Source organism: Callorhinus ursinus, unplaced genomic scaffold (genome assembly GCF_003265705.2).
Source record: "Callorhinus ursinus isolate GAN/ISIS: 27379988/994484 unplaced genomic scaffold, GSC_fseal_2.0 scaffold6, whole genome shotgun sequence".
NCBI classification, from domain to species: Eukaryota; Metazoa; Chordata; class Mammalia; order Carnivora; family Otariidae; genus Callorhinus; species Callorhinus ursinus.
In genome coordinates, this window is record NW_027397068.1 from 7836655 (window position 1) to 7862953 (window position 26299).

The 26299-nt window shown below is 48.4% G+C and overlaps 1 protein-coding gene and 1 long non-coding RNA gene across 2 annotated transcripts in view; one reads left to right on the top strand and one right to left on the bottom strand.

The window, feature by feature from the left end:
* Positions 1-26299, top strand: part of NT5E (5'-nucleotidase ecto) — a 47144-nt gene that overhangs the window by 14908 nt on the left and 5937 nt on the right. Inside the window, exons 2-6 of the mRNA XM_025862206.2 lie at positions 3313-3535; positions 8280-8468; positions 23149-23346; positions 24567-24721; positions 26137-26242. Coding sequence (XP_025717991.1) covers positions 3313-3535; positions 8280-8468; positions 23149-23346; positions 24567-24721; positions 26137-26242 — 871 coding nt within the window. The remainder of the gene's footprint in view (positions 1-3312; positions 3536-8279; positions 8469-23148; positions 23347-24566; positions 24722-26136; positions 26243-26299) is intronic.
* Positions 14031-16296, bottom strand: LOC141372886 (uncharacterized). The gene is made up of 3 exons (XR_012378408.1): positions 16198-16296; positions 14626-14843; positions 14031-14297 (listed from the first exon to the last, which is right to left on the bottom strand). It is a non-coding gene; the product is annotated as an uncharacterized lncRNA (long non-coding RNA).

Sequence of the window (26299 nt, forward strand, 5' to 3'; positions counted from 1 at the left end):
CAAGCATAGAGGTTAAGAAGGTTAGAGTCAAACAGAAGTGGTTCCAGTCCCAGCTCTACCACTTACTACTTGCGTGACCTTGAACTATTCATTCAGTGTCTCTAGATCTGTTTTCATCTGTAAAATGATAATAGTAATAATACCAATTTCACAGCACAAAACCAGGTTTTCTTAACAAAACCACTTTGCATGATGCTGGCGTGCGGCAAGTGCTTAGTCAATGCTGTTCCATTTTTATTACAACCTTTCTTTTATTCACTGCCCTTCCAGAGGAAGCTGTGGTTTACAAGTGTGCTCTGGTTGACCTCATGAGTGGTGGAGCCAGCCCTGCCTGGTTGTCTCATACTTTAGCCGACGGTGGGTGTCAGAAATAAGGCTGGAGGGGAAGGCAAGACCAGATGGCTCAAGGAGCTCAGGATGTTGAATTTTATCACACGAGCAGTGGAGAGCCACCATAGGACCTTACAGTTGAGCTTGACAAGATAAACTTTGCATTTTGTTTTTTTTTAATGTTTTAAAAGACTTTATTTATCTGAGAGAGAGAGAGAGAGAGACAGATAGTGATAGAGATACTGAGAGAGAGCACAAGTGGGGAGGAGAGGGAGAGGCCGGCTCCCGCTGAGCAGGGAGCCCAACGAGGGGCTCAATCCCAGGACCCTGGGATCATGGCCTGAGCCGAAGGCAGCCTGAGCCACCCAGGCGCCCCAAACTTTGCATTTTAGAATGTTTTTTTCTGGCAGCACTATGTTGAATGGTTCAGAGGAAGGAATGGCACTAGCTGGAAGCCAGTGAGGAGGCTGTGGCAGTGGTCCAGGAGGGAACGGGCGAGGAATGCACGCGGGGGGATGGATGGAATCGAGCATTTAGGCAAAGGTGGGATGCTGGTGGGGGGTGAGGAAGAGCTAGCGAGTGGGGGGCATTCAGCTGCCCCGGGGTATCTGGCTTCCTTGACTGGGTAGATGGAGGCAGCTTGGGCCAACATGGCGGATCCCAGAGGAAGGGACTTTGAGCATGGGTAAACATGGGTGCTTGTGAGTCCTTGGAGGGAAGCGTCTGCGCGGCAGTTGGACACAGGGAACTAAAGGTCAGGGGGAAAGTCAGGACTGCAGATGTTCACTTCCGAGTGGAAGATGGGGATGTGAAGGAGCTCATTCAGCTGGTCTCTGCTCAGCCCTGAGCACCCAGATCAGGGCTCCTCTCCCCACAGAGATAGGAAAAGATAGCCACCATCACCGCTTTCAGGGTGTTACACTCGGGAGGAGACATCAAAAAAGTCCCAAGTAAATGAATAAGGTAACTCCAACGGTCGCTGAACGCTAGCAACATAATGCTGTGGATAAACAGCAAGGTGGCTGACACATTGGATAATCTGCCATGAAGAATGAGAGAAATACTCACTTTTTAAGACTTCGCAGTTAGGGTGGCGCCTGGGTGGCTCAGTCGTCGAGTGTCTGCCTTCGGCTCAGGTCATGATCCCAGGGTCCTGGGATCGAGTCCCACATCGGGCTCCCTGTTCCGCGGGAAGCCTGCTTCTCCCTCTCCCACTCCCCCTGCTTGTGTTCCCTCTCTCGCTGTGTCTCTCTCTCAAATAAATAAATGAAATCTTAAAAAAAAAAAAAAAAAAGACTTCACAGTTAGGCAAGACAGTTCATTGTAATCCCATGAGGGAGACTGATTTTGCCACAGGACGAAATCATGATGTTCTAAAGAGAAGACAGACAATTACCCAAGACTGGGAGACCCTTTTAAGACTTGGGTCAGCCTCTAAGGTTGAAGCAGTTAGTTAAGAGGAAGAAGTAGAAATGAGTGGGTACTCAAAGCGTCAGGGACGAGGCAGATTCACACATTCTGAGTTTCATCAGGGAGACAGGTATGTGGGAATATGAAGACACTGTGTTGCTTTGTGTGTATAAAGGTACGCGTGAGGATATCATGTGCACGGTTCTTTGAGCCCCAGATGCTCACGGGGTGCCTGGGTGGCGGGTGAGGGGCCACAGTGCTGAGCAGGGTGGGGGCGGGCAGCAGGACGCGGCGGCTCAGAGAGCACGCAGTCCGGCGAGGCCCCCACGAACATGCTGAACATGCCTTCAGAGTGCGGAATGTGCTAGTAAAGGAGTGGGGCCCGTGAGAGAATCCAGGGGGACCCTAATCTCAGTTATGGGTCACCAACCTGCATTTCCAGGTCTGCTCCCAGATGACAACAAAGTGAAGCAAAATCAGGCGTGGTATTTGGAAAGTTTGAGACTCACTGGCGTTAAGTACTAAGTTAGCAAACCGCCTGCCAGAGCAAGTAAGCAGGTGCCTGGGGGAGATAAGCTTATGCGAGGAGGCCAAGAGAGAAAGGGAGGGCAGGGTTTCAGAGGAGGTGGCCGGAATGCCGGGGTTTGTCAGGATTACTCTGGGGGAAGCTGCCAGATGTCAAAGCATTGTTTTGGGCCCAGTGGCCACTCCCAGAACAGTGAGGACTGGGAGAGAGCAAAGAAGATGGGAGGCAAGGGCACCTTTCAGCCATGCCAGCTCCTCACCAACTCCCGCGCTCAGAGCGGGCCAACAGCACTGCACCATCCCGACCTTCCTCGGATGTGAAACTGCTGGGAGTGAAACGCAGGGCGGGCCAGAGCTGCCCAAAGGAGGACACCCGTGCCATCCTGTACGATGTAGAGAAAGCCATCTCCTGTCGGCCTTCGGGGATCTTCATTTTCCCCAAAGAATTAGAGAACCACACGGTCATTGGGAAGAAAGAGTTGTGGGAGCATAAGGGGGGAATGATCCGAGGAGATGCGGCGATGGGACGAGGAGAGGCTCTGGCCTCTCTATCAACAGTACGTTTCCAGTCGCCTTTTGCTACAGTCCTGTTGATTTCAGTGGTTCTCCCAGCAGATGGGCGGTCACGACGGTTGGGTGGGCAGATTGCAACGTGGGTTTATGAGAGAAAACAGAACCTGGAAAGGCTGGGGAAAGCTTAGGAAAGGTAGATCCTCGAACTTGCCCCAGACCTGGGGATCGCAGGACGGTGGACGTGTGGCCAGCTTCCCAGGCGACTCCTTCATGCATCAGTGCCACCTCCAGTAGGTGGTGCGGGACCTGGGAAGCAATTCCCAACTGAGCCTGATGATCTGTGTGCCCCCGGGCCCAACCCCAGGGGCAATGAGTCAAATTTCTGGGCGTGAGGATGACAGAGGTCATGCGGTCAGCTCCTGGAGCCCCATCAGGTTTGGGAGCCACTGGGCTCATGTGTCATATTCTTTACAGTATGTTTCTGTTAGAAATTCCGGAGTACCTAATTCTTGTTCTCTTTTCCCTTTCTACCAGGCACTGGGAAATCATGAATTTGATAATGGTGTAGAAGGACTGATTGATCCACTCCTCCAAGAGGCCAAATTTCCAATTCTGAGTGCAAATATTAAAGCAAAGGGGCCGCTAGCATCTCAAATATCAGGACTTTATTTGCCATATAAAATTCTTTCTGTTGGTGATGAAGTTGTGGGAATTGTTGGATATACTTCAAAAGAAACCCCTGTTCTCTCAAATCCAGGTATTTTCTACTTTTATAGCACTCATTGGTTGCAAACAGATGTGTTAAATCAGAGCTTGGCATGATTTTTATGGACTGTGGGTAAAAGCAGGAACAACGTGTGGTGTTGGGCAGGTAGTCTACTTAGGATAACATTGATGGTGAAACCAGTCTGGTGGCCTCCACGTTGTTCCAAATTACCTCTTAAAGACATTGCTCTTTTTTCAGTGAACTTCTTTTTTGACATACACAGTATCTTTGTTTAATTCAGTGGATTCAGAATTGGGCAAGAAAGCTGTTTACGTCCAGGGTTAACATTACAGAGTCATTCACTGGAGAATGAAACATAAGGCACTGCCCCTTTTCCTGTGGAGTCAGAGGGCCCAGAGCTAGGGTTTTACCTCAATTTACCTTACCTTTCCTTTTCTAGTATGATCATTATATGTCTAGTTAACTCTCCTTTCTCCCTGTTCATTATCTATTTCTTCTGTTTAATGACTTTGTTCAGTATCTGGCTTTCTGAGGAATACATATCCTTGAAAAGTCCTGTAGTATATATATTCTAATATAAATGTCTTATATATGCTATATTTCATACAGCGTGAACATATACATGCATGCATGTATAATCCTAAAGTTATTCAAGAAACATTTTTGAAATGTTTTTCAAAATGTTTTTCAAAACTTTTTCAAAAAACAGTTTTGAAACTTTCACAGGAACGCTTTGACCGAAACACTTTGGCAGCGAAAATGAAAGTGACATTTTTTCTAAATCATCCAAATCCGTTTTCTTCCCATATTTGAAGGAAAAAAAAAAAAGGGCAACTGACAGGGATAAAAGGCGCAGCACAGGGGATTCAGTCAGTGGCACTGTAGTCGCGTTGTGTGGGGAAAGGTGATAACAGCCCTTGTGGAGAGCAGAGTGTAAAGAAGAAAAAGAAACAGGAGCAGGAAACCCAGGAGCAGGCATTACCCAGAAGCAGGGGTTTTCATGAAGCATTAACTGGTAAAGGCCCTGCAGTCATTTAGCAATTAGAAAAGTGATCTAATGTCGATGCTAGAGTTGGTCCAGGCCACTGGGAACGACGGGAAGGCTGGCGTGCTGGGTCCTGAGCCGCTGTGAGGGCAGAGGGTCCTGCTGCCAGCCCGGGGGCAGGGCCCACACGGGGCTTCCCTGGGGACCGAGCCTCTGCATGCTGTGTGACACCTGGTCACCAAGGAGCTGTTGAGGTCCTTGTGGAGCTAGGAGGTGGCTGTGACTAGGATGAGCCACCGGCTTTCCCCGTGTTTCAGAAACACTCTTCTAAGAAGCGTGTGGTCCCATCTGCGGCCCCAGCTGACAGTCTCAGGCTGCTCCCCCCCCCCCCCCCCCGACACACACACACAGCCTAACCGCTGCTCCCCGCCCCGGGGATCTAACCTCCCCTGGGGTCTAGGGGGGCTGTGCCTCCGGCTTCCCGGGGCTTTTCTGCAAAGAGGACCACGCGGGGTTGGCAGAGTGAACCGGGCTGCCTGACGGCAGACAAGCCAGTTGCCAGTGTCGGGCAGGCTGGGATGACATGGCCGGGTTGCTGCCGCCCTTGCTCCTGCTCCCCTTGAACGCTCTTGCTCTGTGTCCCCAGCTCCCACAGAAAATCCCTCCCCCTGAGCAGCTCCCCCGGATAACATTTTTCCCTTACTGTCAGCTTCCTGTGCTGGCCTGAGCAGCCTGAGGACAGAGCCTAGGGCTCCTCTCAGTGAACGTCCAGAACCTAGTATAGAGGCCAGAGGGGGAGCTTTAGATAAAGATGTGGACTTGTTGAATAATTGAGTAATTCTGTGTCTCTCTAATTTCTATTGTACCCACTGTTTTTTGAAATTGTTCAAGACAGAATGTAATTAAATGCGCTAAGAGAGTCACAGAGTCAGGGAATGGGGGAAGGTCTTTTAGGAGCAGGGGGTAAGTGAAAGGAGTGATGGCCAGCTTGGAGGTCCCGCGGACTTGAAGAAGCTCCTTGGCCCCCTCCAGGACACGCAGGACATCCTGGGGCAAAGGGCATTCCAGCGGTGAGGTCAGAGTCACATGCTGGGAGGCAAGCCCCGTGAGGTCAGGGACCTTCTCTGTCTCCTCCACTGCTCTCTGCTCTGTACCGTGCCCGGCATATGGGAAGTCCTCAATAAATGTTGCTGGAATGAACACATAAGAGCAGGGAAGCATGGGGGCCGCCATGTCAGAAGAGCGAATAGTTCAGTTTCTTGGAACACAGGTTCCAAGCAGGGAAGGCAAAAAGCGGGGTGAGGAGTAGATTGCAGGGCCTCCTGAATGACTGACCAAGGAGTTCAGGCATGATGGGGAGAAAAGCGTCATCCCTTCTGAAATAGTCACCAGTTAGAAAGGAGGGGTTGTCGGTGAAGAGACACAGGGGCTCCAGAAATCAGCCCCCCTTTGCTGGGACTCTGGTAGCACCTCGTATTAGTCCTTGACTGGGCTAATGTATCTGAAGGAGTGATGCCCTCCCAGCAGCTCCCAGAAGAGGAAGGCTGGATGGTGTAGCCATCCAGCCTTCCTGGACTGATGCCAGTGCTGGGGAGGGGTGGAGCAGTGTTTCTGGGACACCTGCTTCTACCAAGACCGCAGGCCCAGTGCACGTGTTCTTCCTGCAGCTCTTGGGCCCCTGGTCCAGCCCCATCCCTCCAGTCCTCATGGCCTGGGTGCCCACAGGTATATAGCACACACAGTTCATTCATTTTAGCCTGACAGTGAAACTCCTGTAACCCCTCAGGAGATCCTGAAACAGATCCCATACTTTCTTATGTGTGTGATGACGGATCCCGAGAGGCTCCTAATGTGTTAGGAGAATACATGTCTTTGTCCTCAGAAGCATTTCTCTGAACCATTCTTCCTTGTTGCCAGCCAAACGAAAGCAGATGGTCGCCTTCTCTGAAGGGCTCAATATTCATTCATTCGTTGGTTCTTTCCTCTGAGTGCCTACGTGTAGGCATAGTTCTAGGCACCAGGGATGCTGACCACAACAAAAAACAAAAAACAAAAAACCCTGCCTACTGCAGTTTACAGGAGTGAGCAAATAAATGAGTTAGAATATTTGGTGCGTCAGAAAGTGGGAAGTGCTAAGCGGTGGGGAGAATGGCAAGTGGGGCAGGGGGCGGGTGCAACTTGTTAACTTAAAGGGAGGCTCGGGGAGCTCGCAGAGAGAGTGACATGGCCCTGTGGGGTGACCGGGGAGCCCCAGGCTTCTTGGAGTGAGTGGTAAGCAAGAAGCGGATTATTCTTGATGTTTTCATGGCAGACAGTGGTGGCCAAGCTGTTACCCCTGCTGTTTAAGTGTCACCTGTGAGCTGGGGACAGCACGACCAGTCCAGCGTGGCGCCCCTGTGAGTTGCTGGGTTTCTGGGCCGTGGGTCCACACAGTCACAGCCGCACCCCGCAGCCGGGTCCCCGGGGCGTTCTTCTGTTAGCGCTGCAAGGGGGAGTAAATGGGGAAGAAAGTGCACGCTCCCGTGCCAGCAGGAGCTGGGTGAGACCCTGTCTAACTAAGGCGGAGCTCAAGAACGCGCCAGAGTCGGCTTTACCGAATGAACAAGGCGCAGCACCAACGGGTGTGTTAGGACTGACGTTCAAGGACTAGTTGCCGACAAAGTTTTAAGTTGGAAGACTGATTATCCTGAACTGGCAAATGAAGCCTTAGATGTACTGATCTGGGCGCCCCCCACCCCGGTTTTATCGAGATATAACCAAACCACCGCACTAAGTGTAAGGTGTATAAGCAACATGATGACTTGACATACAGATCCTACAACATGCTCGTGTGCTCAGGCACTTTCTGCCTTGGCACAATGGAAGTCTGAATATAAAAATACGCTTTTTTCAGCAGAGAGAATCATTATAATTTAATTTACAACACCGAATCAAGTAACTTAAAAGAGATCACTTTTAACAAAAATACCAGAACTAAGACATAAAAGTGAATGTTTTCTTACAAAGTACTTTGCTTGGGAAACTGTACATTTCTAAAGTAGCCACTGGTCAAAGAAAGCTAGGATTAATCTTGCAGAGTTGCTCTTAGGTCCTGTGACACAAGTCTTAGGAGTAATTTCAATAATGAGAAGTCTTTGTCTTTTGTGAATGAATTTGCTCGTTGGAAATAAATGCCATTCTGAGCCATGCCTTCTGAACTGGATCAAGTCAAGATGGGTACAGCCATGTCTTGCTCAAAAAATAATATGACTGAGAAACATCTGATATTAAAAACATGTTTTTAAAAAATAGAGCGCCTGGGTGGCTCAGTTGGTTGGGCGACTGCCTTCGGCTCAGGTCATGATCCTGGAGTCCTGGGATCGAGTCCCGCATCAGGCTTCCCGCTCAGCGGGGAGTCTGCTTCTCCCTCTGACCCTCTTCCCTCTCATGCTTTCTGTCTCTCATTCTCTCTCTCTCTCTCAAATAAATAGATGAAATCTTTAAAAAAAAAAATAAGAAATAGGGTTGCAGGTCTGAAGCCTCCTCATAGCTTGAGATTACATTAGAGCAACATAATATCATTCACAACCTTAACCTAAAGCAACGTTAAGTGAATGTAACTAAGGATATTGATGTGAATTTTTATTGGCTTTTTAGGGATTTTATATTTAATTTACAAATATGTTTTGGTTTTAGTAATTTAAGAGCTTTAGTAGATAAAGGTGTTTTTACTCTATGTGTTAGTATGCGTAATAAGCAATATAATAAAAATTATTAATAAATGTCCATTTTACTTATTTTGTTCCTTAGGAAGGAATTTAGTATTTGAAGATGAAATCACTGCATTGCAGCCTGAAGTTGATAAGCTAAAAACTCTAAATGTGAACAAAATTATTGCACTGGGACACTCTGGTTTTGAAATGGATAAACTCATCGCTCAGAAAGTGAAGGGCGTGGACATCGTGGTGGGAGGACACTCCAACACATTTCTTTATACAGGTAATTATTTCAAAAGGATTATACTGGCCAGGATGTCTAGATAACTTACTTTGTCTCTTTGTAACTGTTATCATTTTTACTCCTATTTAACACATAATATATATTACATATATTTTGTAATATGTAATATATATGTAATACACATAATAACATGTAAATTGTATTCAGAGGCATTAAGAGTTAATATATTGGTTTCATGATTATGTCAATTCTATTTATTTATGTATATTATAAATATATATAAAATATGTATAAAATACACATTTATAGTGTATAAAAAGATTACTGAGCCCCAGCCAAAAATCAGCTTACATCAAAAAGCAACATATCATATAAAAATTTTTAAGTATAGGATCACCTGGGTGACTCAGTCGGTTAAGCATCTGCCTAAGCATTCGGCTCAGGTCATGATCCCAGGGTCCTAGGATCGAGCCCCGCGTAGGGCTCTCTGCTCAGTGAGGAGCCTGCTTCTCCCTCTCCCACTCCCCCTGCTTGTGCTCTCTCGCTTGCACTATCTTTCAAATAAATAAATAAAATCTTTAAAAAAAATTTAAGTGGGGCACCTGGGTGGCTCAGTCATTAAGCTTCTGCCTTCGGCTCAGCTCATGATCCAGCTCATGATCCCGGGGTCCTGGAATCGAGTTCCGCATCGGGCTCCCTGCTCGGCGGGAGGCCTGCTTCTCCCCCTGCCGCTCCCCCTGCTTGTGCTCTCTGTCTCCCTCTCTGGTAAATAAATTAAATAAAATCTTTAAAAATAATAAATAAAATAATTTTAAGTATAAACAAAATAATGTAAATAAGGCCTTCACGTGTCAGGGTGACAGATTTGATTTTGTAGGTTCGCAGGTAGCAGGGGCTGGACTCTGGGCTCAAGTCCTAATTCTTCTTCATACTAGGACCGTGCATTGGAAGTCGGAGGCCCCGATGCTCCTGAAAGCATGTCCATTCCCCTCCCTCCCTCTCCCTCTCTTCCTCCCCTACCACTTTCCCTCCCACCCTCCCTCCCTCTTTCTCTCTCTCCTTGATGTTTGGTAGTTTTAGTTAGAAAAGCTCTTTGTTTCCCTTCTATGTTGAACTTATAATGTCCCAAAACTTTTGAGTCTGGCTGGCTTGGTGAGTCTCTCCTACCATGCCACCCCCCGCCCCCGTACCCGCCCCCCCACTACTGCATGGAGATTTGAAGGACTTTTAAGAGAAGGAAGAGGAGGAGGAAGGTTTCCTGGTAACTGACTGTTACCGGCTAGTGGGAAGGAAGGCTTTGGCAGGGAACACCCCTGTCCTTGAAGAGGTTGCTGCTTCACCCACCTCCGTATGGCCTCAGGTGATCCTATTTTTATAAAAGCAAAAAAAAAAAAAAAAAAATACCCAAAAATGTTAAAAGGGGGCACCCTGGTTGCTCAGTCAGTTGAGTGTCTGCCTTCAGCTCAGGGGTCCTGGGATCGAGTGCCTCCCCGGGCTCACTGCTCAGTGCGGAGCCTGCTTCTCCCTCTGCCCCTACCTCCACTCGTGTGTGCTCTCTCTCTCCACTCCCCAATACATAAAATTTTTTTAAAAATGTTAAAGGGGTTATCACAAAAAAAAGCATACAGGTAATTTTCACTCTCTTCTTAGCACTTTTGAGTATTTTCAAATGAACGCATGTTGCTTTTGCAATCAGAAAGAGAGACACAAATTATAAAAAGAAAAGAAAGAAACAATATTGGGTCCAAAGTCTTCCTTCCTGATTCACGTCAGAGACCATGAGCAGGTCACTCACCCTCTCTGAACCTGTTAGCTTTGCTTCAAAATTGGGGTGATAACGCTCCAAGTGCCCCATTGTTGTGAGAATGACGTGAGGTGGTATATGTATGCGCGGGAGAACACTGTATAAACTGTAGAGGGCCATGTCCTGGCGGGCAGCGAGGTGGAGGCTGCCCACCCGTCCAGACAGACCAGTCCGACTGTGGACGCTGGTGAACTCCTTCACAAGGTGGGGCTGACCTTCTCTTTAGAAAAGAAAACCATGTTCACATGGTTTTGACTCCTTCCTCACACAGTTCCCTCGTATGTGTTTTACCTCTTGGTAGACACAGGCTAGAGAATCATTTCACACTGGGTGATTCGCATTAGTGGTTGTGAAATCAATGTAGTGGGTCAAAAGCTTTTAATGGACTAGACTACAGTAGGTGAGGCACTTACGTCACTCACAGGAGTAAGTATTTGTCTCGTGGAAAAAGCTGTCTGTGAGTGATGAGGACAGTGCCCATGCCTAGCAGGCGGTAGGTCTGTGTGTCAGGACAGTGGCAGGTGCTGACAGTGAGGGGACTTGCTTAGCGTGAGCAGTGTCGCAGCCAGATGTCTGAGAGCCACTTAGGTAACTCCAGGGCAGCTAGAGGGGAGAGAGCGCCGGAGCGGGGAGAGCCTCACGGGGTAAGTCATGGGGCGGCGTGGGGCGAGCTGGAGACTCGGCCGTCGGGCTGGCTGGGCCACTGCTGGGGGCTCCTGTCTCCGCCTGATCTCCTCAGCAGCAGAATGAGGATGGAAACAACCTGATGAGAAAGGTCACGGTGACTTCACATCTGGAATGGACGGCTGGAGGTGAGGCGCCGCAGGACAGGGCCTCGTATCCGAGCGTCCTTACTCCAGGCTGTCCCAGCTCTGTGGATGAGACCTGTGAACAACCCTTCCCTGGAGCCTCTGCTTAGCTTCTGTCTGAGGTGGTGTCAGAAACCAGGGGCACACGGTGCGAGCTAGATGTGTGCCTCCAGCCCCTTCGTCCTGGGGAGCGGTGGCCTCACGCTGTACTGAATTCAATCCCGAGTGAGAAAAGCATTGTAGATGAAGACCCAGCACACACCCACAAACACACAGAGTCACACACACACAGTCTCACACACACAGAGTCACACACACAGTCACACACACACACACAGTGACACACACAGACACACAGACACAGTCACAAACACAGTCTCACACACACACACACACACACACACACACACACTGAACTTTCACAAAGAACCTGGAGTGCACCCTGGTTCTGTACTGTTTCATTTTTTTTTAAGTGTCAGTTACCACCCATTAGATTAATTTTCTCATATTGTAGCTGGCCCACATTTTGAAAAACTCAGCTCTGAATGAAGCAGGACCAAAACAGCACATAAACAATCAAAGGAATCCACCCTCTCCATTCACATGCTAAAGTCATTCCCCTGTTCTTCACGATGTGCCTTTACACCATCTTAACCACTGCCTCTTCCAGCACCCATTGGCCGTCCATGGCCTTGCCGTGTGACCAACAATTAGTGTGCCCTGCTGGGCCTGAGAAGTTTCGGCGACCATGCCCGGCTTCCCATTAATGCTGCAGCGTGACCTTTTGTCCCTGTCACTTTGTTGCAGCCAGTGAGGTCCTGCAAAACACTGTGTGCCTCTTGCCAAGTAACTGAGTTTTGTTAATGGTGAATGACTGGATGAAAGAAAGATTTGGCAATAAAAATTGGGATTTTTTTATACATAAATCTTGAAGTAGATCATTACAGTCTCTGAAAGAACTGCCTCTAAAGTTTTAGTCACTTATTTCACATTTCATGGTTGCTTAGCAAGACTGCTGTTCCCACAAACTGGTTCTCATGAAAATATTCAATTTTGATACTTATCATTTTGAGGGATGAAGTTAACAATTAAAGGTAATTCCAAGACAAAGGAGGAGATGAGGCATATTTGCTTGTTTAAATAAGTTTTCACAACCTTAAACTCCTCTGAATTGTTTTTGGAATTAGCATAACCTAACTTGAGGTTAAATATGATTTGTTAATAAAAGTGTAGTTAAAATAATTCATCCCGGGCACCTGGGTGGCTCAGTCAGTTAAGCAATCTGCCTTCAGCTCAGGTCATGATCCCGGGATCCTGGGATCGAGCCCCACGTCGGGCTCCCTGCTCAGTGGGGAGCCTGCTTCTCCCTCTGCCTGCCACTCCCCCTGCTTGTGCTCTCTTTCTTTCTCAAAAATAAATAAAATCTTTAAAAAATAATAATAATACATCCTCTGGAATTTTATATCTTGCCATGCACAGAACCCAACACACACACACACACACACACACACACACACACACCTGAAAGACAATTTCACGAAGCATCCAGATTGCACCTGATATTTTCTGTTCCATTATTTAATTTGTTTAATGCTGGTTTTCCTCTATTAAATTAACTTCATTGTACTGTAACTAGCCCATATTTTTTAAAAAAAAACTCAGCTTTCAGTGAGGCATGACTGAAACAGTACATTAACTGCACCCCCAGCCTGCCCGCCTCCCTCCCCGACAAATGTTGAACGTTATTCCAGGTTCTTCTGAGTGCAGCCATTGTGTACATGCAGCTAACCTAGTATTGCCTGACCATGCTCATGTTGGAATGAAGGGGGGAAGATGTCCACCCGACTATGCTTACAGAATCTTAAAGTTTCAAGGGGTGAGAGCTAGTTCCCACATGTTTTCTCTATAGGAATGAAATCCTAGAGTCACGAACTGGTCTGTGTTGTTGCCTTTGGGGAAGAACGTATGTACTAAAGGGAGAGCAGATTGAAAGCTGAAGCAGGTGGGCCGGGGGACCCTACGCCCCGTGCGGCCCTCGAAGGCACACTCAGTGTGCTGTTTGCCTCCCGCTGTGTGAACTGAATTTTGGATCGTGCCGGTCAAGCTCCCTGTGGCCTTGGGTGAATGGAGACATCAGTTTCTGTATCTGCAGAATAGCAGGGTTAGAACTGCCAAGTCTACGACCCCCTGCATTCTAACATAGACTGTTCCCCAGAAAGTCATCCATGCAAAGAGCCTGATTGCTTACTTTCCAGACTTTGGGGAAATAAAACTTTTTTTTGTAGAACAACTTATGACTTCCTTAGGTTACTGCTGGGGACTTCATTATACCTCTAACTTCTTGGAGGTTCCTACCTCCAGGCTCTACCACCCTGGCCCCTCCTTCTTGCTGTCATCGAATGGTCTCTAAGCCACTCCCCAGCATCGCCCAGCCTGTGGTCTTCCTCTCCGCCCCAGCTCCTGCCTTCACCTCGGTGGGGGGTTCCATGTGGATGGCTGACCCCATACCCAAGGTTCAGAGTCCCCTGATCCCCTCAACATGCGACTGTCACCTCCACGCCATTTCAGCAACTTTACATGAGGCTGAAACTGGGTCATCATCCGGGATGGCTCCATCCCCAGAGCCCCATTATCCACCTCCCTCGCTCTAGCCTCCTAGCCTTAACATAGAGCCTCTCACCCCTTATTCCTTGGAGAGCTGGCCGTCAGCCTTACCGAAACCTCAGTCTCCTGGGCTCCTCTCTCCATCCCAGGCCAGCAGGCTTCACGTCTCTCTCCTTGTTAGCTTGGAAGTGTCTATTAGGGACGCTTGGCCATGTCTGTGGCTGACACCTGGAAGGCAGGTGCCCGGGACTGTTGAGTGAATATTAACACACGCAGCACCTTGCAAAGTAAGAGTTCGTTATTTGACCAGTTTTCACTAAACACCTTATTTTCATTGCTTCTAGACGTAGGCACACATTTATGGAATATGAAATTCAAACCACTTCATTTATTAGAGAACGTAGATGATTTTAAGGGCCACAAGATTTCATTCTCAAAACAAATGGGGTTTACCATGTAATTACAAATGGGACAGAGCGAAAAAAGCTAATGCTTGTTCTTCGTGCTGTAGCCAGAGGCCAGACGCAGTGTGAAGGGATGGACCTGCCCTGCATCACTAGAGTAAGTGAGGGAGGCTGAAAGGCTTTGTGGTTGTTTGCAGTCATTGTTCATCTCCATTAATTTTCATTCTTGAAGTTCAGATAATCCTGCCTTTTCAAACAAGAAAATGGTCTTGTTATTTACCACATCCACAGGACAGGGAAACCCTATCCAACAAAGAACCATTTCCTGACACGTGTCAGCCTGACACGTGTGGTTTATTAAGTGAGTTGAGAGAACCAACCAGAGGGCAGAGGTGTAGGCAGTCGCTTCAGAGATCACGTCCTTGGTGGCACAGGGACTTAACTTATTCCAGTGGTCACTCGCTCAGGACTATTTCAGTCAACTTCTAGCCATACCCCCCAGCCTCAGCACCAGCCCCCTTCGGGGAACAAAGTCAGAGCCTTCTGGTTAATTTTTGCAGCCACATAACACTTACCTGTCTTAACTGCGTCTCATGAGACTGCTTTCCAAGATGAAGTCGGACTGCGGGGCGCCTGGGTGGCTCAGTCGTTGGACATCTGCCTTCGGCTCGGGTCGTGATTCCAGGGTTCTGAGATAGAACCCCACGTCGGGCTCCCTGCTCGGCGGGAGGTCTGCTTCTCCCTCTCCCACTCCTCCTGCTTGTGTTCGCTCTCTCTCTAAAATAAATAAGATCTTCAAAAAAAAAAAAAAAAAGATGAAGTGGGACTGTCCAAACCCCAAAATATAAAAAGGAAGAGCATAAAACATGGTCAAGGTCATTTGGCAGGGTTGAGTTATAGGGAAAGCTAATGGCCAACGATTGTGAAATCATAAACCCTTTCCATCATAAAGTACAAGTCTCCTCCTGGGATTACAATTACGACCTCCAGGTCGCCTTAACTTTGCGTCTTCATGGTCTTCTGAGAGGATCTCCTTTTTCCCACCCTGACTGGGAAGCAGCCTGGGGTGTAGAAAGGTCTTTGGACTCCAACAGACCCCTTCATAAAAATTATACCAGCTGTAATCCCCTGAGAGTCACAAATCCCAAGCTAATTTAGGAGGTCACTCCTCCCTTTAATAAGAAAAAGGCTCTTTATCATACAAAACTTGGAAAATTTGGGGGCTTTTCTTACCCCCCCATCTGATAATTCCTTGGGAATCTTGTATTTGTCCTTATCCTCTTAAGCCTGATTTTTACTTCTGCTGCATTCTCAGGCACCTCTGGCCTTGCCTCTCCCAAACCATCCCTTCCCATCCGTGCGGTGTAGTGCCAGATACGGGAAATTTACGTTTCTTCTGCATCTCCCCAGACTCCATCCGCACAAGGCACTTCCCCTTCAAGCCTGCCAGTCGCCACAAGGGAGTGGGCCACGCAGCACAGCACAACCCATTACCTGCACTGGACCCTCCTCGAGGCCCCCCACTGCCGCCTCCAGAGGGCATGGCTTGCTGGTTGTCTTCTTCCTTAGCCCTCCCCACCTCCCAGGCTCCACCCGTCTCCCACGCTGGCGTTCTCCTTTTCATTACTCCAGTCTCCAACCCCTTTCTCCCCAGCTACCCCGAAACTCGGAATGCTCCCACCATTTTTAAGCACATAATGGAGCGCTCTCTGTTTGCACTCCCACCCCCATCCACGTCGGTGTCCGGGAGCCGGTTGTCCCAGACGGAGGAGAGGAGGTGACCGGGGGGGGGACTGACGTACCCACACGGGGGTGTGCCTGTTCTCCTAGTCATCCTGCTGGAGCCTTGATCTGTCACAAGTATTTTACTAAACAGAAAATTCTTTCTCCCTAAAATGGATTCTGCCACCCATTCCCCCCTCATTGCTATCCGTCCATATATATATATTTTTTCATTCACACAAACTATATTGGTTATTACCATAGGGTGATGGGAGTATGAGTAATTTTTTCTTCTCCACTGGCCAAATATTCTGTCATGCTAATTTTACTCTTACTAAAAAAGTTTTTGAAACCTCTCTAAACCCTATAACCTTAACTATTCTTAACTTTGTTAAAAGAAACTCTTCCACAGACAGTTTACTGACCTAGTAGGCCTTTATTCAGTGATTCATGAATTGGGCAGGATCCCATCTAGCAGAGAGAAAGGAGCTCCAAAGAGCTGTACGAGGCCAGAGAGACTTCTAGACCAAAGTAAGCAGGAACAAGGAAGTTACACGGGGCATTTGCTGGTTGGCAAAAGCAGTGTTACTTTCCTTCCGGGGAACAAAGGGAAATTTGGGAGCAGGCTGGGTGACTTGTGCTGAGCTGGCAGACACTGGCTCGTTGACCTCAGCCTGCCTTTTCTGGGACAGCTGAGCACAGTTAAGCGTCAGTTTGGTGACGTGGGGCTCAACACGAGCGACTCCATCTTGGCCTAAACTTGTTACTTTAACAACTTGAGCTGTCATAAATAGTTCTGTTAAATAATTTTTATTTTTTTTTCCTTTTTTTTTAAAGATTTTATTTATTTATTTGAGAGAGAGAATGAGAGCCAGAGAGCACGAGGGGGAAGAGGGTCAGAGGGAGAAGCAGACTCCCTGCCGAGCAGGGAGCCCGATGCGGGACTCGATGCGGGACTCGATCCTGGGACTCCAGGATCATGACCTGAGCCGAAGGCAGTCGCTTAACCAACTGAGCCACCCAGGCGCCCCTGTTAAATAACTTTTTAAAAGGAGGTATATACTCAGTTCGAGAATCTGAGCTACGTACATAAATGACCAAATGTATCTTCCTACCTTTAAAAAATAAGAAACCAGGGATGTGGTGCTTTATCCCAAGCAGGCTGGCTGTGTCTTACTCAGTTCTCTTATCCTCAGTCTATACATTTCGCCCAGACCTAGAAACACCTGTGGTTTTGAATGCGTGACTGCTGATCCAGAAGAGAATTTCCAAATACTCTGTCATGATTTGGAAGCAGACATTTGGTCATGCCAGATGATCTCCCGGTCCTCAGAGATAAACTTGTTTGACTTGTGTCCTCCATGCTTGATTGCCCACCAGTGTGACTGAAATGAATGATTTGTGAGAATCAGCTATTAAGAGCCCTCACTAACCACAAAGACACAGCATTTCACATTGTATATAACTGCTCTGGGAATGCCTTCTCCAGCTAAATGCTGACTTTCCCCCCAAAAATATATCCGGTATACATCAATTTATGGTCATATGTACCTCCTTTTTAATCTCAAGAAATAAAGTTATTACTCCTGAAAAGAGCACTGAGTAAATGGAACTACAAGAAGGTCATGTTAAGATGAAAACCAGTCTCTCTCTCTCTCCCCATCCCATTCCTTTGGACTCGGCATTTTAACAGGCTATAGTGATAGAACAGTGTTATGATTTTTTTTAATTTGTCATATGAAACCCTGTCCTGTAATGTAAAAAGTAAATGGGAAGTCTGGTGCCTGGGAAGCTACTGGGCCCTAGGGACGGCTGGATCCTATGGTGAAGAGAGGAAGACGGCGGACAGCTGGGGCACCTCTCCTTCCCCAGCTCTGTCTCCATCAGGCAGCTGCTGCTGACCTCAGGAAGAGAAAGCCCAGATCTTGGGCCTGGCCCTGCGGAGCAGGGGAGATCCAGAGCACTGGGCACCTGTCGGAGCTTGGTAAATGTTTGTTGAATGAGTGAGTGAATTTGTGGTGATCCCTTGCGTACCCTACAGGACTCCCTTATTTGCTCCAACCCCTCAGGATTGGGTAAAGCCAACGGCCTGGATTTCATGAGGGTTTTGTGCCCACTCTGGGTCCTTCTCCAAGACCCATCATCTCCTTCAGACCTCCCAGTCCTCACGGCATGTCCAAGAGCAAGAATTTGAGCAGTCAGTCGAAGCATGTGCAAAACAGAGGGACAGAGTCCAGATACAGAGAATGTCAGGCGGCCCGTCAAGCTCCTAAGGAGACGGGACAGCTAGCATGTCATGGTTGGGTGTGGAGATGGCTGAGGACACTACGACCCGCCCCTCCAGTTGTGGAAGACCTCTTGGCCGGGAAGACGGGAGAGAGCCCTGGGTCCTGGACACTTGAAGCTGCTCTTACAACAGGCAGGACACAGAGCCTCAGCTGACTGGCTGGGCACCGGGGGCCCGTCGGCCAGTGGTGTCTGCCCTGTGACCTGAAGAGCACTCACGGCAGGGAGCCCGGAGCCGGACTCTGGCCCCAGGGCCGCTGAAGCCTGCACGACCTGAGCAGTCTGCTTTACGGCTGGCATTGCCACAAGATTTCCTGCAGGCGGAAGATCTCCTTGCTTAATTTAAAAAAAAAAAAAAAGTTAAGCAACTTTTGGGTTAAACCACTAATCAAATCTCTTGTTTTACAAATTTAGGAAATAAATGTAGGCCCCAGGAGCTAAATGTCTCTCTCAAGGTTATGAAACCACATTGAAACTGAGCTAGCCCCAAAACCCATTCTCTTGACTCCCAGCCCCGGTTCTGCTTTACAAGCCCCCACTCAGCTCATGAGTTTAAAAAACTGAATTGGGAGGGAATTGGGGGGGGTGGGGAGGGCACACAGACATTGCTCCCTTTACATAGGGATTTCACTACAGGGAGAGCGCAGAAGTCTTGTTTGGTCCCTGGGAAAGCGCTGGCTAAACTACTCAAGCTTAGTCATTCAACAAACATTTATTGAGTGCCGTCTATGTGCTGGGCAAACCCTGGAGACACAGCAGCCTCTGATCTCCTGGAACTTGTCTTAAAACGGATATTGACCCTGATCAGACTTTTTTTTCAGCATGCAAATAAATCAATCCTCTTATATATAATTACAAAGCACGCTGTGAATGGAGAGGTGCCAGATGCTGTAAGAGCATATATAGGAAGACCTGACCAGGACTGGGGGATCAGCACACAGCATTCTCCTGAAAGGCTGACATTTGGGCTAAGATCAGAAAGACATCCAGGAGCTGACTCGTCAACAATGATCACTCATCTTTATTAAGCATGTACCTGAGTCCGGCTCCCTTAGCTGCGTTAACTTCTGCAATCCGCCCCGCAAGCCTATAGGCCAGTATTTTCTCCATTTTAGAGATGACTGAGCTGAAGCTGAATGACTTAACAAGCGCGCGTGTTGGCCTTTGGTTCCAGGTCGCACCCCATACTCGAAGGCTTCGGTGGGTGTGGCCTGGGAAGGGGAGAAGCTAGGTTCGCTGACATGCTGGGCAGTTGGTCTAGGTGAAGCTGGCAAGGCAAGAAAGGGCCATGTCATGTAGGTTATGATCCTCATGTCAAAAACTGCCATGTTTTTCCGAAGACAGTAGGAGATCTTTTAAATCAGGGAGTACATGATCATACTTATGTTTTAGAAAGACCACTCAGGCCCGCTGTGTGGACACTGGATTAGAAAGAGGCAAAGAAGAGCATACAGACCAGTTAGGAGGCCGTTGCAGTAACCCAGGCACGAGATAATGCTGACCACGAGTGTGGCTGGCCTGAGGAAATGTAGAGAAGTAGACAGACCAAGTACTTCCAAATAAGTTAAAAAAGAGACCCAAGTCCCTTAGAAGCAATCATGTGAAATATACAAATTACTAATTATTTTTATCCAGTCCTTTCATAGGAAGTATGGAAGTTTTTTTTTTTTTTTTTTTTGAGTATAGTTGACACACAGTGTTACATTAGTTTTAGGTGTACAACAGTGTGATTCGGCATCTGCATTATGCCGGGCTCACCACCGCTGTAGCTGCCACCTGCCACCATACAGCGCCACTACAGTATCACTGACTGTACTCCTTACGCTGTGCCTTTCATTTCCGTGACTTATTCATCCCATAACTGGAAGCCTGTGTCTCCCCCTCCCTTTCACCCATTTTGCCCATCCCCCCCACTCCCCTCCCCTCTAGCAACCACCAGTTTGTTCTCCGTATTTATAGGTCTGGTTCTGCTTTTTGTTTCATTCGTTTTGTGTTTTAGATTCCACATAAGACCGAAATCATGTGGTATTTGTCTTTCTCGGTCTGACTTATTTCACTTAGCACAATACCCTCCAGGTCCATCCATGTTGTCAGAAATGGCAAGATCTCATCCTTTCTTAGGGCTGACTCATATTTCATTGCGTAGAGGTACCACATGGGAAATATGGAAGTTCTTAAACCAGTTCCCACAGACATTAAAATTGTAGCGAAGACTGCCTTGAAATATTCTATAATTCATTCAGCCAACTGAAAACCATGTCGAAGACCTACTCCCTGGCATCTCTGCCACCACGTGATCCACTGTCTTGGCCCCTTCTGGCTACTGGCCGGGCAGTTGTCCAGGCCTGTACTTGGAACTGTCACATTCCTGAGGAGCTGCTGTGGCCAAGGCTCCCAGGGCAGAGTCCTGATGGTTCTATCAGGCATTTGCACTGTGCTGGGAAGTGACCCATTTACCAAGTCTAAATGTCAGCCCTCAATCCCACGGTTTCTCCACATTTGGTTCCCAGATTATTTATTTGCTTAGATGGCTGAAATAGAGTTCTGGTGACTTTCCTTCCTGCCAAGATGAAAAGTTGGGTTTCTAAAGACAGATGTGTGGCTCTGTGTGGAAATATTTTGGGCATGAGCATCTTTCGCTGAATTGGATGGTACGGAAAATGTGAAGCCTTGGATTGCTTTCTCTGCCAGTGGTTTTCTGAGCTTGCCAAGAGAGCACTCAGCTGTGGAGAAAGCAGAGATGAGCCAAAATGGACCAGCTACTGCCTCAGCCACTGGGAAGCATCCTCCTTGTTCCTGATTAAGTCCCCTCAAGAAGCAGATGACATGTCTTATGGTCTAACAAAAGGAACATCAAGGCCTTTTGGAACTGAGAATGTCCCCTGTCAGACGGGAGCTGGGTTAGTAGCTCCTATTTGTAGAATGCGTGCTGATTTGATGAGGCACTTGACCCGATCGTCGAAATTCCTGTTACATTCATTTTAAGTTTGGTTATGTCTGTATGAGGTAGAATAACAAAGGCTAAAAAAAGGTCAGGCTTGCCCTTCTCTAAGGTTTCCAGGAAACTGCCAGTCCTTTCGAAACTGATTTAGTGCCTTTTCCTCCCGGAGGGGGTGTTCTCCGCCACCTTGTGGACATATTGGGAACTGCACCTCCCAATTGGCACCTGCATCTCTGGGCTCAGAGGAGGAACCACTGTCCCTAACCTTCCCCAGGTGAGAAGGTGAGAGGGGGCTGCCACGCCCCCTGGTCCAGGCTCCAGGTTTGCCCCAATAAGAACCGGCACAGAACAGAATGAGGATGATGACAGTGTTAACCTTCCCTGCTCCCCTGCCGTGCATGAGATCATCTACAGCTGCTAGAGCCAGTGTTTGACAGTCACCCAGGGGGTTGGACTCTACAAGTAGAGATGGGACAGGCCCCGCACTGGGTCTCAAGTCGGGTGCCTTCGGAAAAGTAGAGTTCCACAACTTTTTGTTTTGTTTTTTTTTCCCAGAGGGAGTGAGAAAATGAGAAATTAAGGTTGGCAACAGCTGTTTCCTGCTTGGGAGGCGCTGGTATTTGCTGCACTTCTGCTCTCTGGTTCTGGAGCTGGATGGGGACTGCTCCTGGCATAAGAGCAGGGAAGGAGCAGGATTTTCACCATATCCACCCCAGTTCGTCTTAGGTGAAAGGAGAAACCCAGAAGCAGCTTGGGCTACAAAGGTGCAGCCTCTGGGCTTGCGTTGGATTTAGGAAGTGGCCCTGGGCAGCCAGCTCTTGTGGGCATTACGAGACTAGCAGTTGTAGGCTGTGTTGGGTAGTGGAGAGAACAGAAGCTCCCGTGCCTCACAGGCCTGCTTTTCTGTCCGCTCTCCTTCACATACCAGACATACTGCACATAACACACATACCAGTGTGACCTTGGGCACGTTGCCTATGACAACCAATGTTCTCAGCTGTAAAGTGGGAACAGTAATAGAACCTGCCTCATGGAATGCTTAGAAGATGAAATGAGATCTAGGGGCCAACTCTCATAACTGGTCCTTGTGAGTAGCTAACATGTGCTGAAGATTCCTGGGCCCTCTGTAAACATCTAATAGGAAGGACTGGTCCAGGGTGTGGTGGGTGGGGGGCTGATAGAAACAGTAGTGGGTTCAAGGGTATCCGTTCTATAGTCTGATTCAGAACAGCCAAACCAGGTTCTTATCTCTGTGGTAAGGTGTTTCTGAAGGAGAGGGTCGCAGGTACAGACCTGAAACATGCCAAGAGATGAGGGGCCAGGGCCCATGCTCCATGCAGCCGGGCTCCCTCCCCACCCGCGAGCAAGCGCACATCCAGGAGGCAGTGGTGGGGTGAGCCCTTCAGCCTCTGGGTGAGGCATTAGCTCCCAGGCCGTCCCCTGGGGACCCTCTGACACAGAAGGCAGCAGAACCTGGCCAATGTGAGGTCTGGCTGGGTGAGGAGTGTGCGTGCTAGTTGACTCCCAGTCAACGCAGCTCTTCTGAAAGGCACCTAAAGGGATGCAGATTTTAGCAGCAAAACCTGAGGACAGGCTTTGTCACTTCTGCCCATCTTCCATTAAGGATTCCGAGCTCTAGATCATGTGTCTAGGATTTCTAGAGCTTGCCATCCCCTCATAAGGGAAAGAAATATGCATTTATTTCCTACTCTGTGCCAGGCACTATGCTAGGAAGTTTAGACATTTAATCCTCTCAACAGCCCTGTGAAATCGGAATTGTTATTTCACCCATTTTACAGGTGAGGAAACTGAAATGCAGGGAAATGAAGTGGCTTGGCTAGTCTACCCGGCCCCTGGGAATGGAGCTTGGATCAGGATGGAGGTAGGATAGTCTGGGCAGTACTGCCTCTTTGTGTCCCCCGCTGCTCCAGGCGCCGGACCATGGACCTGGGAAGAGCTTCCTGCTGAGGTGAAAGTGGAAGGATCCGTTTACCACAGGGCCTTTGGAAACAGGGAGAGATGCGCAAGGATGGCTCTAAAAGACCAGCTGTGGAGGGCAGCAGCTAGCTCAGCCATTCAGAAGGCCTTGTCCTCTGCAGCCAGCCGTGTGCGAGGGCGGACGTGACCAGCTTTGGCTCTTCTGTTTTAGGCACTCCGCCTTCCAGAGAGGTGCCGGCTGGGAAGTACCCGTTCATAGTCACGTCTGATGACGGGCGGAAGGTTCCTGTGGTCCAGGCCTATGCTTTCGGCAAATACCTAGGCTGTTTGAAGGTTGAGTTTGATGAGAAAGGAAACGTCATCGCTTCACACGGAAACCCCATTCTTCTCAACAGCAGCATTCTCGAAGGTACGTGAAACTGCAGAGAGGGTTCCACCAACCCGAAAATTAGATGGCTGGGCTTGCTGGGTTGTTAATGTTTCAGGACCAGACTGTAGTACCCTTGAAGAATTCAGTTCTCCCTTAAGTTTGCCCTCTTCCTGGACAAGAGGATTGAAAACACACCCAGATGCCCCAAATCCCATTTGCTTCCCCAAGTCCTCTCGGCATCAGACACGGTGTCACTGCTCCTTGTGCCTTTTCAAGCTTCAGCCAGGTATGGGAAAGCCGCTCTCAGCTCATGGCCAGAGGAGGGCTGCTCACTGAAGCGAAGGGGGTCACACTGAGTGGAGCAGGTCTCCAGCCCCAGCCCCACCACCAGGAGCAGCATGCCTATGGCAAGTTCCTTTCTTTATCAGATGAGGGAGGGTCTTTCTTTCTTCTTTGTCTGGGACTCAGAGCAAAGTACATATTACGTCGCCCATTTGCACGTAGGATACATGACCACACTCCTCTGCTCCTCTCACCTGCCTTCTACTGCTTTCCGTGATCAGATCAGGGAAGGATGGGCAGTGGGGTGCCTTGCAGAGCCAGCGGTCACAACGCAGACCTCTCAGTAGCCAGAGGGAGAGGCCGGGACCACAAAGACCTCAGCAGGCCCTTTATACCTGCACTGAACGAGTCTCATCACCCCCCGCCTCCACCAGTAGTGCTAGCCCAGGTGGGCCCACAGGTGCTCATTCAGCTGTGATGAGTTGATGTTAGGATATTCAGTGCATCTGGAGCACCTGGCTAGCTCACTTGGCTGAGCATCTGACTCTTGGTTTCGGCTCAGGTCATGATCCCACAGTCCTGAGGTTGAGCCCCACACTGAGCCCTGAGTGGGGCTCTGTGCTCAGCGGGGAGTCTGCTTGAGATTCTCTCCCACCCTTGCCCCCACCACTCATGCGTGCATGTACCTGCTCTCTCTCTCTCTCCCTCCCTAAAATAAATAAATAAATAAATCTTTCTTTAAAAAAAAAAAAAGGATACTCAGTGCATCTTTAAATTAAGATCCGTTCCTGGTCTTATTACCAAGAAACAGAATTTTCTGAGGAAATTTCACAAACTAAAATGTTGAAAAATTACGATAAAGAAATGTATGGTCATAACAGGTAAGCTAAATGATCTTTGATTCCTTCTCCAAAATGTAGGCCAGTGTGAGTGCTGCCTTAACTATAGGCTGATTTTTCTTCTTTGCATGCTTCCAGATCCAAGCATAAAAGCAGACATTAACAAATGGAGGATAAAATTAGATAATTATTCTACTCAGGAATTGGGGAAAACAGTTGTCTATCTGGATGGCTCCACTCAATCATGCCGCTTTAAGGAATGCAACATGGGCAACCTGATTTGTGATGCTATGGTGAGTGGTCCCCTGGAGTGTGGGCCCTGTGCCTAGGGACGGAGGAGGGAGCGGGGAAGGATGCAAGGAGAGACAACCTGATAATTACGGAATTGAGGATTTTTTAAAAATTAGTGCCCAAACTAAAGCTTGAGGTGGACTCATACTGAGTACCTTGGGAAGATACCTGATCTAGACCAGCTGACCATCACTTTATTGCTTTACGAGTACTGAAGCCTTTATTGGAAGTTGTTCATTTTGGATGTTGCTTTCCTTTTGTAAGATGGTCTCAATACACAAAAGTTCGCTACCCTGAAGATGCAGACACAGTAGGTAAGACACATCTGCTTGGGCCTAACTTGGCCAGCGTGTCTCCCTGATCTGTCCTCTTGGCTCCAGAGAACCAGGCCTTGTGTCACTAGGAGCCTCCTTCAGAAGCAGAGAATGACAACATGCAATTATATAATAAGTCCTGTGGCTGAACATATCATGCATGAAAACACCCCCTCTAACTCGCTGCAGGCAGACTGGCTGTGGCAGCCCCTTGGGGGCTATGCTGAGCCAGGGTCCCCAGGTCAGACTCAGCACTCCCACCGAAGCCTGCACGCAGGGGGCTGACTCTTGTGCCTGGCGCGGTGCCTGGCATGGTGCCTGGCATATACACACTCAGTAACTGACTGCCAAGGAAATAACAGTGTTCACACTTTGCAAGGTGAGACCAGTGTGGGCTCCCCAGCACTAGGCAATCATGCAGAAGAAGTAGCTAAAGAGAAGTCAGTGTAGGAAGGCTTAGAGAAAGGTCTGGAAGGAAACAAGCTATTAGCAGTGCTTACCACTCTGTTAAGAAGCAGACGCAAGTATGAGAAAACTTTTGCTTTTGCACAATTTTTTTTTTCAAATCAGAATGTATTCATCTTATTTCTTGTAACTAAACATCTGTTTTGTAAAAGAAAAGAGTGAAATGGATTCTGCCATTTCAGGCTGCTGTCTCTCTGCCTCTGAAATTGCCAACTTGGGAATTGGCTAGGGACCTGACATGGGGTCCAGGGATCATGTTGATAGGAGGTCCTGCCTTCAGGAGCAAGCGCAGGGCCTGCAGGAGGCAGGGGTGGGGGGTACAGCATGGCAGGCCAGTCTGCATGAGGCCCTGTCCTAACACAAGAGCCAGTCTTGCTGAGGCCCACTGGCCTGCAAGGACAGGGGTCTTAGGAAAGTGGGCTCGGAGCTACTTGCTTCTAAAAGTCTGACATGGGACTTGTCTTATTTTTGCTTCTCAGAGCATAAAACTAGTTCTAATTATACTTGAGAAGTCTCTGGGAACGCAGGAGCAGGGAAGAAGCAGCTTTATTTCCCTGGTGGAGCAAACCAGATTCCTGGAACTGATCCTAAGGAGGAAGATCTAGAATAGCTAATGTAAATTCATGCTACCGTTGCAGATTAACAACAATATTAGACACCCGGATGAAGTGTCCTGGAACCATGTGTCCATGTGCATTTTAAATGGAGGTGCCATTCGGTCGCCCATTGACAAAAGGAACAACGGTAAGCTTCCCGGGCTCAGGGCCATTAACCCAGCGTGTTCTGTCTCTGGCCATGCCC